This window comes from Pelodiscus sinensis, chromosome 13 (genome assembly GCF_049634645.1).
Source record: "Pelodiscus sinensis isolate JC-2024 chromosome 13, ASM4963464v1, whole genome shotgun sequence".
In the NCBI taxonomy this organism is placed as follows: Eukaryota; Metazoa; Chordata; order Testudines; family Trionychidae; genus Pelodiscus; species Pelodiscus sinensis.
The window spans coordinates 24,221,471-24,239,558 of record NC_134723.1 but is presented as its reverse complement, the minus strand read 5'-3'; the positions used below and the strand labels follow the sequence as shown (position 1 = coordinate 24,239,558).

At 44.8% G+C, this 18,088-nt stretch overlaps 1 protein-coding gene across 2 annotated transcripts in view; it reads right to left on the bottom strand.

Moving 5' to 3' along the window:
* The window catches only part of LOC102446651 (vascular endothelial growth factor receptor kdr-like), a 213,741-nt gene extending 195,958 nt beyond the window's left edge, over positions 1-17,783 (bottom strand). For both annotated transcript variants that reach the window (XM_075940855.1, XM_075940856.1), the window contains exon 1: positions 16,868-17,783. In XM_075940855.1, the coding sequence (XP_075796970.1) occupies positions 16,868-16,931 (64 nt within the window). In that variant the 5' untranslated portion in view covers positions 16,932-17,783. The remainder of the gene's footprint in view (positions 1-16,867) is intronic.
* Between the last annotated feature and the right edge of the window lie 305 nt (positions 17,784-18,088).

The following is an 18,088-nucleotide window of genomic DNA, read 5'->3' as shown; positions in this document are numbered from 1 at the left end:
CAAATTAGCCTGAATAAAACGGGATTTTCAGGTCTCTCCTCCATGTTGGTCTTCTCTCCTGAGCCTCCGGTCTCTCGCTCCATCTCTCTCTCTCTCTTCTCCTCCTACTGCCTCCCTCCCCCCTCAGCTCTCCTCTGCCTCCTGCCTCTCTCTTTCTCTTCTCCTCCCCCTCCTGCCTCTCACTCGAGGGACCACAGAGCCCAAACGATCCGTGCTGCATGGGGAGTGCGGAGCCCAAATGGTCGCTTGCGCCACTTGCTCCCACGGGGTGGCCCGACTGAGTGGCGCAGAAGTCAGCTGAGTGCCATGGCAGGAGGGGAAGGGGGCAGAGCGGTGACGTACATGGCTGGAGGTGGGGCCTGGCTGTGTACGTCACCACCGCGCCCCCCTTTGCCCCCCGCCATGGCGCTCGGCTGACTTCTGCGCTGCTCAGATGGGCAGCTGTAGGGGAGCAAGCGGCTGTTTGGGCCCCGCACTCCCCATGCAGCATGGGCCACCCAGAGGGAACAGCCAGCATTTCAGCAACAGCACCGCCCAGAGGGAACAGCCAGCATTTCAGCAACAGCACCGCCCAGAGGGAACAGCCAGCATTTCGGCGTTACAGACTCACAGACACTATGCTACTATATATATGACTAGCCAATTAGCGCGTCATAAGACGCAATTTTCAGGTCTCTCCTCCACATCGGTCTTCTCTCCCGAGCCTCCCGTCTCTCGTTCCATCTCTGTCTCTCTCCTTTTCCTATTGCCTCCCCCCTCTCTCTCAGCTCTCCTCCGCCTCCTGCCTCTCTCTCTGTCTCTCTCTTTTTCTTCTCCTCCTCCTCCTGCCTCTCACTCGAGGGACCACGGAGCCCAAATGGCCGTTTGTGCTCTGCACTGTCCGTGCTGCATGGGGAGCATGGAGCCAAAATGGTCACTTGCGCCACTTGCTCCCACGCAGCAGCCTGGCTGAGCGGTGCAGAAGTCAGCTGAGCACCACAGTGGGAGGTAAAGAGGGGCAGGGCAGTGACGTTCACGGTGAGGGGGTGGGGCTTGGAGTCGCTGTCATGCTGCACGTCACCGCCCCACCCCCCTTCGCCTCCTGCTGTGGCACACGGCTGACTTCTGCACTGCTCAGCTGGGCTTCCGCAGGGGAGCAAGCGGCCGTTTGGGCTCCCCCACGGCGGCCCAGCTGAGCTGTGCAGAAGTCAGCCAAGCACCATGGCGGGAGGCAAAGGGGGGCGGGGCAGTGACATACATAGACAGGCGCTGCCCCCTTGCCATGTATGTCACCGCCCCGCCTTCCTTTCCCTCCTCTGTGGCGCTCGGCTGACTTCTACGCCGCTCAGCTGGGCCGCCGCGGAGGAGCAAGCGGCGCAGGCAGTCGTTTAGGCCCCACACTCCCCATGCAGCACGGGCTGCCCAGAGCGAATAGCCAGCATTTCAGCAACAGCACCGCCCAGAGGGAACAGCCAGCATTTCAGCGTTACAGACTCTCCAACACTGGGCTACTATATATATGATAAGTGGGAATGGATTACCAGTACCTCCCTCCATTCTCCCATCTCTGATTCTATCCCTACTTCCATATTATTGACAGGGAGATCATTACTATCACATTTTGTAGAGCACTGCCAGGAGCAGATTGGTGAGTTCCACCAGATGGGGATTTGTGTCACATCTTGAGTATTTGAGAAGGAGAAAGCCTACTATACTTATCATACAATCAAACTCTTTTTGCCAAGAGTGTGAATATAGTGCAACTGCAGAGACTCCCTATGTCAGTAGTAAGAGCTGCATTCCTTTATCCTTGACCCTCTGGATTTCTCTAGTGCAAAGCGTTTTTCACTGGACTATGGAAGAAGACCATATCTGCTCCTTCACTCAGGACAACAGCAGGCACTCTGTTCTGACAGGGGATGTGCTGTTCACACACATGGGATTAGCTCCATGGCTCATGACACTTGGTAGGGAGAGAGGAAAACTAATACTTTATCCCTCATCAGGCCTTTCCATGTGTGTATATGTTCCTCTCTCCACTGTCCCTCAGAACTGTGTATCTAGGGCAACAGAAATATTCCTTTACCAAGCAGAACAGCACCTGGCAGACATTTTGTAGAATTGCACTGGCAATGGTACTCATTACTACAGCGCATCTCTGTGTTGTAGCTTTTCAGATTATTGAAGCTTCTTCTGGTCAGTTCTTTTAATGGATGGATTTGATCTACACTGATAAGAGTTTCATGCTGTTAACTGTATGCCTCCTTTTTCTGACTTGTTGAGGTAATTCTAGTCAATCATTTCCCCAACAATGATCAGTCCTCATTGTGTATCATTTCCCAAGAAACACTTTGCCAACTGCTGAAAGACACTGATATTTTATGAACATGAGGTGTCTTGAGATGAATATCTTTGTAGCAAAATTCCCAATTTAAGTGGGCAGCTCAGATGCCAAAATGATAGATAAGTATAATCTCTCTCTTCAGTATCCAACCTGTACTGCTTAAGAATAAACAACAAATCAATGCATAATATCAAAAGGAGCAGTGGTGGGAAGGGGCGGTAAAGCATGCTGAACGTGTGATATAAGGGACAGGAATGTGCAGAGCCATACACTGAAAAAGCAAATGGATTGGACTGGGGCTATGTAAATCCCCATGCAAACCCAAACCAGCTCGCTTTGAATTTTTTCACCAGACCCAAATCAGGTGTGACCTTTCCAGCCTTTTGCCCCAAGTTTTCTTAGTAGCACAGATCTATTCTTGCAACTGAAAACAGTGCATTACAGCCGACAAAACGCCACCCTTTCTCTTGCCACATCCTCCCAGCAGAAACTCTCCATGCATTTCCAAGCCTTGTGGACTCAGGAGTGAGGGATGTCTAAGACAACAAGAACAGCAACAAAAGGCATCACACATTCTTGGGAGTATAAAGGGAGAGTCTCTTGCCAAAGTTTGTTATCCTGCACTGGAAGGCCAGCTGTCCCAGGATGTCTTTCTATCTGGCTATGTTGTGTAATACAAGTCGGGTTAACCATGCTGGGTGGAGTGGTGGTTTGCCTCCTCTTCTCTCCACTTTGATTCCTCCATGCTTTGCTCAGGACTCTTCAGTTCCTGAGAACGTGATACATTGGAATCCAACTTTTTGACCTCCACTTCTTTTTCAGAAAGCACAAAATTATTGTGGAGGGGTAAGCTGCAATGCATGGGTGTGTGAAAACACAGTAGGCTAGAGGGTGATGCTGACCGTATTAATTTCCCTGGGTGTGAAGGCAGTGAGAAAACAGCCTGTGTATCAATGCCAAGATGAATTCCAAAAACATAAATAAAACCTATGGTCTAGTTTGTCTCTTCAGTGGACAAAATCAGAGGCTGACATACCAATGGATCAAGCAATAACCTGCATATGTATTCACTAGCAATGTCTTGGTAACTGGTCACTCAGTTCCCAGAGACCTGTCATATCATTACGCTTTGGAGAGTTTTCATTAGGCTGTGATGATCAGCTGTGATAAAAATGTGGCACTCTTTCCAAGCAAGATGGGCTAATGAATTTGAGAGAACAGCCAAAGGAGACACTGTTCTTCCACAGTGGAGTGTACACCAAGCCTCAGTGCATGCTGAAGTAGAACTCCGAGGCTATGTCTACACTGTGGCGCTATTTCAGGATACCACAAGTATTCCAAAATAGCTCTTCTGCATCTTTGAGCGCACCCATTATTTTGAAATGATTTGAATGCTATTTTGGCATCCCTATAACTCTCATTCCATGAGGGTTAAGGGACATTTCAGAATAGCACTTTATTTTGAAATTACCTCAAAATAAGCTACGCAATTTGCGTAGCATAAATTGCGTAGCGTATTTTGAGGTAAGGGTGCAGTGTAGATGCCCCCTGAGAGTCTGGGGAATCTCTGTGGACATTCCCAAAGACCTGCCTTAGATGTTACTCAGCTCTTGTTGAATGGGAAGTTTACTTGAGTAAGGACAGTATAAAGCCAGAGTATGGGGCCTTCAGCACCAAAATAGATGTGAGCCAAAGAAGCAACTCTTTAGCTAGTAACAGTAGCAGGCGGTTATCCTTTATTTGGACTAGTCACATAAGGGGGACCTGACACTCTTTATAAGCATGTTATATAAACAACATAGGATTTGCAGACATGAATAATAAAACCTATAGTTTAGAACCCTATTAAGATGCCTTGGTGCTTTGATGAAAGAAGTTCTCAACAACTTCCTATCTTACTCTTATTATGCCTGGAAACTTAAAATAAACTATAATTCAAAAACCCCACAACCCTGCTTTAATTATAGTAGGGCAAATCCAGAGTTTACACATGTGTAATGGTGAACAGAATGTATGACAGTGAAATAAAAACAACATAGATACCATCCATTTGTAAAGGAAAAATATGCAGAGGTGGAAAGGTTAGATGGTTCTCTCTGTCTCTCACTGTGTGATAGCTTAAACTGTTTAGAAGGGTCTCCGGGTGACATCGTTGTTTACATTCACTTGAATAATCTTTTAGTTGTAATCGCAAAAGAATCTTCTAAACTGGCCAAATTTGCTGTTTTGTTCTCTCCTGCTGTCTTGTGCAGCTGAAGATATTTTTAACTTCCTTACTTCATATACATCTATAGATAGATCTAGATAAAATGTCCCCCATTATACTATTATTTCATCTGATTATTCATGACAGGCACTGGACAAGAGTGTGACATTTGCTCCCTCCAAGATGTGGCAATGGGGCTAAAAGATGGACCAGTCTTGTTTCCACCTGCACAAAAGCTCAAGAGTTGTTTTTTTGGCAGTCCCATTCCTTCAACACAAGCAGCCCAAAAAACTGAATCAAATGAAAACCTCAATCTTTGGAGAGCACTGTGGGCAATTATTCAAAGCATAATCCTTCCCCGTATGTTAGAATTAATATCTGAGCTCAAGGTTCAGAAGTTCGGTTTGCAGGCTCTATCCTCTTTGTAGCTGCCAGGCCAGATCAGGCTGTCTCTCAGGAGACTGCAGGTACTGGCTTCAGCAGGCCCAGAAATACTGTGATGAAATCTCTTGTTCTACCTTGGATCTTCCACTCCTGGCTAAAAAAAAGGCAGCGTGGGCGTGTCATAATGTTTTAAAGGAGTTAATCAACTTCAGGGCTTCTTTACACTAAGGTAATGCAAATAATAACTAAGAATCAGTTCATTTTGAATTTGGAGCTAAGGATCATCTCCGCTTTTATCTATCTTAAATTAAATTTGCATACCCTGAGCTAGGAAAGGCTGTTCAAACTATACTTAGACAGCTCATCTTTGCTCACCCAAGTAGTCTCATTGGCTTCAGAAGGAGAATTTGTGTCAAGATAGCTAGACTGGGCTGGTGGCTTTCCATTTATACACCTAAATGTAATTATGACAAGCTGCTTCTATTTTTATCTAATGCTTTGGAGGAGAGAGATACTATTGTCAATACTGTTTGTTAGCAGCTTCACAAAACAAATTCAGTGGTGCTGCATTTACGTCAGTGGTGAATTTGGCCAACTGTTCCTGTTGCAAGAATATTGTAATCAAAGCAGGCACTTTGTACAACACAGCAATGCAGAGCTCAACTCTCCTCTTACCTACACCAACAGAAATCTGGAGTATCATTATGGAAAGCAAAGGTCTGGATTGATGTCTTGGTCCTGGTCTAAACGAGGGAGTTATTTCAAAATAATCCCCCTTATTTCTACCAAGCCCGTTATTTCAAAATACCGGGCTGGTTATTTCAAAATCTGTACTCCTGCTTTCCTTGGGAATATGCTTATTTAGGAATAGTTATTTTGGGAGTTATTATTTTGAATTTAGTTATTTTGAAATAATTTCCTAGTGTAGACATGCCCTTGGTGATGGAGAGCAGAATCTGAACCACTGATTTACATGAGTGTCAAGGGAGAAGGGACTCTGGCCCACAGGACTTGTGGGTGATCTGAAAATGTGTGTGTCTCAAACTGGTGCAGGATTTTCTGTTCAGATGACTAATCTTCCCTCCTCACCCTTCTTTTCAAAAGGTTGATTCCTGGAGAGATCACCCTCATGGGTGAAGTGCAATTCTAAGCTGTGACAGTGGAGAGAGCGGGTTAGTGGCCCACACAGCAGAGTGGGCTAGGGACATAGGCCTGAAGATTGCAGAATATCATACACATGGGCTGATTTATTTTTATGTAAGGAACGACAGAGACCTAGTGGCTTTATTTTCCTCTCCGCAAACCCAGGCAAACACTACTACCTTGTATTTTCTCTGTGAAGAAGCACCATAATTAAGATTGTAGCCAGAATGCCTTCCAAATACTACAGCATAGGCACATGCGACTGGCCTGCCAGGAGGCAGTTTCAAGCAGGTGGAGCACCTTGTGTTGAAGCATGGAAAAAAGATCTGTTGGAGACAGGCCTATATCACAGCCCCAGATCCCACCACTTCCAAACATCTGGGAAATTAAGTCTATCACCACAGATGAACCCTTTGTCTACAAAGGGTCCAAACTAAACCTCAGTTCTAGAGACCGAGGCTATATCTACACTGCAGGCTTTTGATTTCTCCCCCATTGACAGAAGGATGCAATTGGTAATTATAGATACATAGCAGAAATAGGTTTGTCCCTGCAAAAGACTAATCCAGATCACAAATTCTCTCAGGCTATGTCTACACTACAGGCTTTTGCCGGCAGAGAGTATGCTAATGAAGCACTCATTAGCATTTGTCGCACTGTCATTTGCATATTCTCTGCCGATGCTTTTTGCGCAAGAAATTTTTGCGCAAAAACAAGCAGTGTAGACGGGTCCGTTTTGCACAAAAAACCTCTTTTGCGCAAGATCCTTATGCCTCAAAAAAGGAGGTATAAGGATCTTGCTCAAAGGGGGGGATGGGAGGGTTGTGCAAAACGGACCCATCTACACTACTTGTTTTTGCTCAAAAACCTCTTGCGCAAAAAGCATTGGAAGAGAATATGCAAATTACAGTGCGACAAATGCTAATGAGTGCTTCATTAGCATACTCTCTGCCGGCAAAAGCCTGTAGTGTAGACATAGCCTGAGAGAAATCTGTTTATTGTCAACATTTTCCAGTTGTGTACCTATCACTAGTTGCAATCAATGGGAACTGAGGGTATTAAAGTACCATGTAGGGTTGGCCCCTTAAATAGCTGCTGTCTTCGTTTGGGAAACCTCCAAGAGAAATATGTGCTGCCAAATTCTTCTTATAATTAGGCTGGTGTAAATCTGAAGTAACTTCATGGAAATCAAGGCCCCTATGCAAAGTTTACCCTGGTGTAACTGTAATCCATGAGGCAGAATTTGACTGATGGGGCTGAAATTTCCTAACCTCCAGCCCACTTTTACTGAGGTGTTTTGGATTCATTAAGGTTTTTTTTTTTAAATGAGCAGATAACAACAGGATCAGGCCTCCTTGACCCTCAAATGAAGAACAATTCCAGACAGCTTGCAAGCTCCCCTTTCCACTTCCTTGACAATCTCTTTCCCACAGTTAAGAAAAACACAGGAAGATCTAAGGAAATCTATGTGGAAATGCAAAAGATGAAGGCATGTTATCTGAAAATAGAAGGAAAGTCCATACATTTCCTTTACATACTGGTCTGAGTCCAGTTTTTGGCTGAATTTGAAATCTTTGCAACCATATGCTTTTGCCATTCCCTCTAGGGCATAATGGGAAACTTACTTGTTCAGCTCTTTATCACTTAACAGATTAGACGGTGTGTTTTTCTTTTTGCCCAATAACTTCAAGAATTCTTTCACAGTGCTAAAAACTACTGCATTAGAACCACAACAAAGGCCCTCTGCATTGGCTCCACGCACACTGTCAGCTAATTGTGAATCCCTTTGTGATTACACGTATTAGAGAAGCTTGCAGAAGTCACATCTCATAAAGTTCAACGTGGTATGAAGACTTACTGCATCTGACTGCAGAAAGCTGAAGAGATTACACTGCAAACCACAGGCAATCCCACATTGGCTTGCCAAACCTCCGCACTAGTCCCAACTTAAAAGGAAAGAGGCCAAATGAATTTGGGCACAGGGAACAGAAACTGTGCAGGCCTCCGCTTGCAGCAGGGCTCAGTAATTCCTCTAGGTCTTTCAAAGTGTAACAATTCTAGGAATCCTGAGAGCAGACTGCGGGTAAATTGGGAGATGCTTTGGCAGTGGGAAAGGAGAACGGGATACAGTGAGGGCAACAATGTGGGTACTTAAAGGGCAGACTAATCAAAAGACTTAAAGGTGAGGGCACTGCGGTGCCTCTCAAAACCATCCAGAGTCCTATTCACTGCCCCCTAAACAGTCAATCAGAGTGCATAGCTTTGAGTTATCTTGTTAAAAAGATGGCAACATTCTCATGGAGCAATAGGTCAACCTATTTAGATCAGTTAGTAAAAAATTGCACAGTGCTTTGAAAATACAGGGCTTGAATTTGAAAGAGAGAGTAAAGTGCACAACTCCACTGCCCCCTGCATTTCCCAGCCAGAGGGAGGCATGGAGCAAACCGTGCACTTTCCCTGCTCCCTGACAGAGGAACAGCCAGCAATGTCCCCGTACAAATTGGGAAGGGGCTTTAGGCTCCCCTTTAACCCTAAAGAGCACCTAGGAGGTGGAAGGCTTGGGGCTGGGGCAGTCCTGGAAGAGGAGACCCCCAGCCAGTCCTTTTCACCTGCCTGGTAATTCTGGCTCTTTTCTGTATGGTTTTATGAGAAGCAATCCCATTCGAAGCACATCCCATTTTCCTGGCACAGCCAAACCCTTGTCCTACTTTAACTTATGACAAGAGGGAGCTGTATACCGAATTTGGTGGTCCTAGCTCTTACCATTTAGGACAGGAGTGGGGAACCTTTTTTGGGTCGGGAGTCCTATTCACTTTCTGTGGCTGCTGACCCACAGAAAAATCAGTCGCACGTAAGTGAGAAGCAAAAAACAAAAAACAAACAAACAAAACCCCAACCCCTTATTGATATGGCCCTTGACTAAGAAGGAGAAAGACGCTCCCCAAATTCCTGTCATACCTCAGAGCCTAGGGGGACACAGGCTAGTAGATTTTGTCTGTTCAAGCTCTATGGTGGGTAGGTGTGTGGGGTAGGCGGGGAGGTGGGGTGAACTACAGCACCAGTGCAAGCTCTCCAATGCTAGGGGGAGCCCTGAGCCTCAGGGGCTGGATCCAGGCAAGTTGGGGGCCGCATCTGACCCCTGGGCCTTAGATTCCCCACCCCTGATTTAGGAGGAGTTCTTGAACAGACAAACAGACAAACTCTCTCAAATATAAAGTAGATGGCATTTTCAGGTAATATTTTGGAATGGGTGATTTTGGCAGGTTCTGCTGTTTTCAGTGTTGCCTTCGAAAAGAAAAGAAAAGAAAAGAAAAGAAAAGAAAAGAAAAGAAAAGAAAAGAAAAGAAAAGAAAAGAAAAGAAAAGAAAAGAAAAGAAAAACGTTTAGCCAAAGGAGATGAGAGACCATTTATTCCTGTGAAATGTAGACATTTTTACATGAGGTTCTTCTGCACTTATTTAAGCAGCCTGTCTTTCTGGCCAGAGTGTGTGAATACAGACCTAGGCTTTCTGCCCTATTTGCCTCTCCTGTCATGAGGTACAAAGGAGCAAGAATGCCTTTATCAGCATTAGCAAGGCTTAACATCCTGTCAGTCATTTGATACTAGCTGTGAAGTAAGATGTTAGGGGTTGTGATCTATTTTGCTCTTGGGCAGTTGGGGTATCCAAAAAGTCTTTTTAGTTACTGCCATTTGCAATTCCCATTTCAGTCTCAATAATGGGTAAGTCTGGCCAGTGTGAAGGAGGAATAAAAGGTGGAGCAATCCAGGAAAAGGTAGAAAATATCAAATTAATTAATTACACCAGAGTTAGCCTCAACATCCTAGCCAAACTCTCATTTGAATACTTAGAATCTACTTCTCTGAATTTCCCCATGCAGTTTTTAAAACTGTTACAATGTGAGCTGAAAACAGCTTCCTCATTCACCTGCATTTCAGCCATACAGAAAGTGACCCTGATTGTATGCAATTTGTGAAGTTCTTTGGATGAAAATGCAACAGAAGCATAGGACATTCTATGTTGATTAATGTTTGCCTACAGCACCACAAGATTCTCTATCTCCAGTTCAAACACAGCTTGGAAAACTAATCATTAGTCTCCAATTCCTGCCTGCACTGATGAAGTTTTGTACTGTATTTGGAATTTTTTTGCACTGGGTAGAGGAATCCAATGCCTCATAAAAGGTGCATGTGTGGCTTAACCTGATGAGAGTGAATCTTATAAAATACAAATTTGTTAGGATCAGTTATTAAGGAAATGGGAAACAGCAATATTTCAAAATAAGCAACACAGACTTATTCCTACTATCTTGCTTAGATTTATTAGTTATGTTAGTGTGGGGGGGGGGGGAGGGAGGGAGAGGGAGAGAGGGAAGGAGGAGGAGAAGTGAAGTTATATTCTTGTAATATTTTAAATAAACAATGTTTGAAAAACATAAAAATGGGATTCTTATAGAAACTGTGAACAAGTTCTGTGCTCTCAGTGTTCTTTTTGGTATGATTTCACTCTCTGGAAATTATAGGACTTTAAAATACTTTTGCATTCCTTATAATGAATTATTGTAAAATTATTTATGCTTGATTTTACTGTATAGGTTTTCAGGGAAATTAGTATAACACTATAGTTTAAAAAAGAGTTCTGTACCATTTATAACTTTTTTCCACAATGGAGGAGGTATTTAAAAAAAATCACATTTAGTAATGGGACATAAGACTTGCTTTTATTACTATGAGCAATGGTCTATTTAGTTCAGTATCCTCTCCCCAACAGAGATCAATGATGAATTCTTCATAGAAAGACAAAAACATATCCACGATATTGCACCATTAAGCTAACTTTCTTCCTGACCCCAACTGGTGATCATTTTATGCTGGGAAGCTTGATGATTGGGATGGTGTCCTAGTACTGAGGTGTGATATCTTAGAAATATATTGTCTACACACTAATAACAAGCCATAAATATTAGTAATATACTATTTGTTGGTTTGGTTGAAAAATGAAAAACTATTTTCACAAAAATATTTGAAACATCAAGTTGGTTTTAGTCAAAAAGTTCAAAATAAACCCACTTTTCATTTTGAGGGAAATTTTTCATGATTTTATTTTAAAATGGTTCTTAAAGCTACTGAAAAATGTTATTGAAAAGGTTACTGGAATTTTTGACTTACTGAACCCCATTTTTGATAATAAACATCAGGATTAAACAACAACAATAGCAACAAAACCTTTTTCATGCAAAAGGACAAATATGTCAATGTCGGCTATTGGAAAAATAATTGAAAACCAACTAACCAACAAAAAAGACTGTGACTAGGAACAATAACAAACACCACACCCAAGCAAATCACTTTTCATCAAGGAAAAATTACAGTGCCTTTTTACCAAAAATGTCTACCAGCCCTTATATTTAGAGAATAAAGACTGTAACGGTGCATCTACACAGCAGTGTTATTTCGACATAATGTCAAAATAATGTTGTGCTGGAGGACTTCTTACTCTGTAACCCTCATTGTACGAGGAGGAAAGGAAGTCGGAGGAAGAATGCTGTTCCTTGGACTTTCTGCTGTGTGGAAAGCGCCAAAAGCCAAAATAAGCTATTTTGACTTCAGTTACGCAATTGATGTAGCTGAAATTGTGTAGCTTTTAGCTTTAGCCCTGCTGTGTAGATGTGCTCTAAATGTAATAAGCGTCAAACAGAACAATTTCAGCCTTGTGTTAAAAGGAATCTAAACTGAAATATGCAACCATGTCAAAGAAGGAAGAAATGTCATGACAAGCACGGAACTTTCTAGATGATTTCAGTATATCTACATATTTTAGAACTAAGCTTTTTGGAATAGGACTAGAGATTGCTGGGATGAGCATTGCACTTTTTTCATGGCCTGTCTGTTATCTCTTCTGATTTGAAATCAAACCTCAGCTTTGCGGTAGTCAGGGTGCAGGACCTGTTGCTGATTCCAAATTTCCCTAAGGGAATATACAACCTATCAATGGTCTAGTAAGATGTAACTTTTGTCCTCAACTATCAGTACAGTGACACCTAACAATTCTTGGATTCCCTATATGCCAAGGGTGGGGAACCTTTCTAGGGCTGGAAGCTGCTGTCCCATAGAAAAATCAGTTGGGGGCTGCACACAAGTGTGAAGCAAAACAACCAACCAATCAACCCCCCACTCCCATTGACATGGCCCCTGACTGAGAAGGAGAAAGACACTCCCCACATTCCCTTTGCACAGCAGAGCCTAGAGGGACTCCGACTAGTAGATTTGGTGTGCTCCAGCCCCACGGGGGGTGAGAGGAGGGTTGGAGCACCAGCATGGGTTCCCCCATGCTGGGGGGAGCCCCGAGCCTCGGGTGCTGGATCCAGGCAAGCTGGAGGACCCGCATCCAGCTCCCAGTCCTTAGGTTCCCTACCCTTGCTATATGCCCTTTACACAGGTCACTGTGGTAGTCTCCTCCTGACCTTAGACATGAGGTTGATGGCAGAGGGATGGTGACGGTCATCTCAGGCCAATACTAATTAGCTGTAACAGAAGGACTACTTGAAGTCCTCTGCAGTGGCTGGGGTGTTAGCTAAGAAAATATCCTTTTTCTTTATGTCTGTCCCAAATAGAGGAGGAGGAGGAGAAATGAGTTGGCAGAAGCACTGCTATGAAGGATTGAGGAGTTATGGTGGATCATGCCCTCAACGTGAATCAACAATGCAATACAGTTGCAGAAAAAGCTAATGCAATGTAGAGTTGCATTAACAGAGGCATAGCATGCAAGTCATGGGAAGTGTTAGACACGATCTACTCAGCACTGGGTAGGCCTCAGCTGGGGTACTGTATCCAAGTTTGGTCACTGCTGTATTGGAAAGATGTAGAGAAATTGGAAAGGATCCAGAAGCGAGCAACAAAGATGACCATAGCTATGGAATGCAAGCCATATGAGCAAAAGCTGAAGAAACTGGCTATGTTTAGTTTGAGAAAGACATGATAGCAGTCTTTAAATACTTGAACAACTGCCATAAAAAAGATGGAGAAAAGTTGTTCTTTCTTGCCACAGAGGACAGGACAAGAGGCAATGGATTCAAACTGCAGCATGGTAAATGTAGATTAAATCTCAGGAAAAAACATCCTAACTGTAAGAATAGTAGGACCACAGAGCAAACTGCCTAGGAAGTCACAGAAGCTCCTTCACTGAAGTTTTTCAGAAGGCGGCTGAAGAGCCACCTGTCTTGAATGGTTTAGGCACAACAAATCCTGCATCTTGACAAGGGATTAGACTAGAGGCCATGGTCGCTTCTAACTCTATGGCTCTATGGCATACAGCTTTAACCCTCTTTACTGTCAGACATGGATAGGAATATTCTCTCTCCCTTCTCAGTGCCTGGCTCAGAGAGGGCCTGGATGAAAGTGAGCTGGATGACACTCTTACTACATATGCCAGGAGTAAGACTGCCAGGTAAGAAAATTATTTAGAGGTTGTTGTGGGTGATATCGGTTCCTGGCCCATTTCTGTGGGAGTACACCCACTCTTTTCGGGAAAAGTTGCAATATGAGTGTTCTCCTGGATTCCCAGCTAGTATTGGTGGCCAGAAATGCCTTTCCCCACCTGTACTTGGCCACATTTGGGTATTTGTTACTAATTTTCTCTGATACAGAAATAGCCATGCTAATACATGCCTTTGCAACCTTCAGGTCTTGTACCCTATATGGACAAGCTATGAAGACCATTCAAAAGTTACAGTTAGTGGCAAATAGAGTCGGCTGCTTGCTTGCAGTGTCAGCCAGAGGCAGTGCATGACAGCAATTCTCTGAGGACTGCACAAACTTCCTATTTGCTTCCAGGTGCAATTCAAAATGTTGATACTGATGTATGAAGGCCAATCAACTACGGAATCACTTATTTCCCCACATGCTCTAACAATAACTGAGGTCAGCTAGGGTGCTTCTACTAAGGGGAGCTAGTGGCAGGGTGTTTATGACTCTTGCCTATGAAAACTACTTCCCCTGTTGGTCCAGCAGAGCTCAAAATGGCCCTTTAAGGCCTGATGTAAAGCTCATGTTTGCTTTACTCCAGGTATGTTTGTGAGGAATATATGGAACTTGTTTCTGAATTTATCTGGGCTGACCTTTGCTAGAGACCAGAGGCCCCGTAAAGGAGCATTTTATACATCTGTGAATAAACCAGATGAAATGTGTGGTTTCTATTAATGAAGCTCTGGTAGTTTATGGTACTACCTGAATCCTTCAGTTGATCTGTCTTCCTGATGTGGTTGGTTATTGATTATTATTGATGAAAAGTAATGGTACCACAAGAGCCCAGAGATCATAAGGAGACCAGAGATGACACTCTTGTATTTTGAAATATACCTAAGACTCAAGGAATGCTATGGAACACTACTGGTGGGCGAAATTCCACAGTAAATAACCGACTTCCTCCTAGCTATAATCCGACATGCCATGAATAAATACCATAAAAATCCACATGAGCAATGAAATAATGGAAGACCACCTGGCACACAGAAAAGCTCTTCTAAATTTCATCAGCCCAACTGGACAGAGACTGACTAGTGCAATTATTCCCTTGCACTAGTGTAAATCAGGAGTTACTCCATATACATGTTTAGAATGAGAACACAGCACTGATGCATAACCAGGTGTAGAAGAGGGGGTGAAATAATCTAGGGTACATCTACACAGCGGTGTTATTTCAGAATAACTGATGTTATTCCAAAATAACAAAATGAGTGTCTACACTACAAGCCTTTATTTTGAAATAATGGCAAGCTGGAGGACTTCTTACTCTGACTCATTGTAACCCTAATTTCACAAGGAGTAAGGGAAGTCGAAGGAAGAGTGCTTCTTCCTTTGACTTCCTGCTGTGTAGACAGCACCAAAAGCCAAGTTAAGCTATTTCAACTTAAGCTATGTACTTGACATAGCTGAAGTTGTGTCGTTTAATTGGACTTTAGCCCTGCTGTGTAGACATACCCCTAGAAAGCAAATGATTACTCACTCAACTTCTTTACCTATGGACCTTAAGAACTGCACCCCTGAGTTTTTCTGGTCTTGCTGATTCCCTCTGAAGGAAGTGAAAAAGAGCCTTACATAGATTCAGCTGGCCCCATAGAGGGCTCAGATATATGCCATAGCCTCATCTTCTTCAAGATGTTTCAGATTATCAGATACAAACTGAAATGTTCCCATATAGGAGAAAGATACCAAGCCCCTCAAATTGCTATTTTTAACTAATTGTGGAAACCTCAAGGGGATCAGAAGTGTTAGTTGTGGGGTGGAGGAGGGGAGAGACTTCAAATGCATCAGGCTTCAAGGGCATTTTCCTGAAGATATATCTTTCCAAATATTTCAGTGAAATACTGACCCCTTTGAAGTATTCAAACCTGAGCTCCCATTGCTGTTGGTAAGAGAGTTGACATGTTGTGGGAGAGCCCTTGTGAACTCATTACAGGAAACTCCAGAGCCAATTCCATACTGGCCCATTGGCTGCCTAGTTAATTAGGCATCACTGTGTGGGATTTCATGGGATGTAGCACATCTGCAACGGGGGAGGGGTTCTTCCAGAAGAAAGCCCTGGGTGAGGACAGGGAGGCGATTAAGAGCAATCTGCCAAGCTTGTTTCTTGCTGAAAGGGTGCAGATCTGCCCTGAGTGTTATGAGTACAGGGACCACTCTGAGAAAGTTCTGAGGGCTGAAAATAAAATAACACACTCCACAGGTTCTTCTGGTGGGCTCCTGGGAGCAGTGCCATGACATGGTTACTGGCAAGTGGGAGATTGGAGAAAAATGAGTCATGGACAAAGAATGGAGCCTTCATTTGGTCACTAGAATGTGAGGATCAAAGCCCGTGGCTGGGTGGATGAGAGCAAGCAGAGCAGCAGCAGGGAATCAGGGACAGGCAGGCGTTAGAGCAGCACAGGAAAAAGGAAGAGCTTGTCTGCTGGCCAGGTGAGCTCTCCTGAAACCCCACCTCAAAGCGACCCCCTCTCTCCACTTCAGCAGGGGAAATCCTCACTGAGGGCCAGGGCTTCCTAGTCACAGAGGGATGCGCCATCTAGCGGCCGCTCCCCAGATCTGTTACCCCCAGGCACTTGAGTCCTGGGGCTGCCCAAAGGCAGAGGAAGCTATTGAAACCGCATCCAGGAGGGAAAAGCCCAGGCGGTGACAACGACCCAGGTGCAATAGTTGCATCCATGCAGGGAACCAAATGTAACTGTGGGACCGTGTCCCGCAGCAAGTCAGCACCCGGACCATAAACAGCCCTTGCGCGGTGGCTTCGTTTAAGGGCTGTTCCAGGCGCTGCCCTCCAACAGCGCACTCAGGCACATGCTCAGAGGACAACGCGACCACACAGCAGGGCTAGAATGAGGGGCAAGTGCGGCCAACTATCCTGCTCATGCCTTGCCTTGGTCCCCCGTGGGCAAGGTGTTGGGCCAGGCAAGAAAACCAGGGTCTAGAAGAACCATATTCGCCAGGGGCGCCCACCAGGACCACGTTACTCTCCATCCCACCCAGGGGTTTATTATGATTGTTCTTTTATTTGCAGCATCTGCTCCACACTCCAGCGCCAGCATCCAGGAGTGGCTTGTTTCTCTGTTCTGGCCTCTTTGTCAGACAAAGTGGCGTGCTGTGGAGTGGCCTTAAGCCAAGGAGGCGAGGCGTGTGTGAGAGAGAGAGACAAACAGTTCCAACCTGGATACCACACCAGAGTGAGCGAACAGAGAACAGAATGTTGTCTGAGCAAAAATACACTGTGAAATTAAAGGAGAGAGAGAGAGAAGAAAAACCACGTGTAAACTGCTCTTACCTTGTAGCCAAAGCAATCCGTGAAGGACGCAAACAGCCAGGGCGGTGCAATGCTTTGGAATCATTGCTCGTGTAGAGGTGACTTATTAGGTGTATAATCCTTTATAAACGCGCAAGAAGGGAGATCAGTAAATAGGGTCAATTTCTTTCCAGCAACAATTTAAAACAACAGTTTAAAAGCCTTCGGGGTGGATAAGGGAGGGGAGGGGAAAAGAACAAGGCGTCCAGAAGTTCTCACTTGTTGATTCCAGTAAAACTGCTCCTTCCATTCACTGCTTCACCCCTTTGCTACAGATCTTGTTTGCCTCCCTCTCTTCTTGACGGTCAAATGTGATTTTTTAAGAATAACTTTATTCCTGTTTCCCCCCTTCTAACTCATGGGATGATTTCTTTTCTTTTTTGGTGCTTAACCTGATTAAAGGCAGAGAGCTCGGTGAGAAGAGCAGCTGTTACACAACTGCCCAAAGGGGTTAACAAAGCAAAGTAGCAACAACAGAAAGTTTTGGTACGAAGTTTCTTCGAGTCCCTGAGTTGCTGCAGAGAAGCGCTCCTCCCTGGGGCTGGCTCTGGTTAAGGTGCCTTGTCGCTGAGGTCTGTTTATCCCGGGAGGCTGCAGGTGCTGCAGGGATCTGGAGGACGAGGCTTGCGAGACAGGACAGGGGGAAATAACTAAACAAAACTCCTGCGTCCCAGTAGTTGTGGCAGCTGACCCAAGCCCATGGGATCTCTGCTACATGTTGGTGGGGGCTGCCCAGGAACAAGTGATCGGTCAGGCTGCTTGCAAGAAGTGGGGCTTGTGCCGGGGCAGGTCCCCGGGTAGGTATTTCTCTCGCCCCCACCCCTCCCAGTTTGAGCTGCTTTTGCCGGGATGTTTGATGTGAGCCCGGGATTCTTTATAGGGAAAGAACAAGAGGAAGGAGAGACGTCAGCAGCGCAGCCGGGGAGAGGGGGGGGCTTCGCTGTCACTTTTCCAGTGCGAAGGCTCCCAGGGCTCCGGCTGCTGCTGCTGGCTGGAATTGGGGATTTCACTCTCACACACGCCGGTGTAACGTAGAAAGCGCCTACTTGAGAGATTGTGCTACTTCCTGATCACTGAGCATGCCCAGATGTGCTGTGTGCTCAGTTCTTTTGCAGCCACTGCCCTTCTCTCTGCACGGACGAACTGTGAGTTTTTGCGGAGTTCATTTTAAAGCGTTTTGAAAGGGAGAAAAGTGGCTGAACA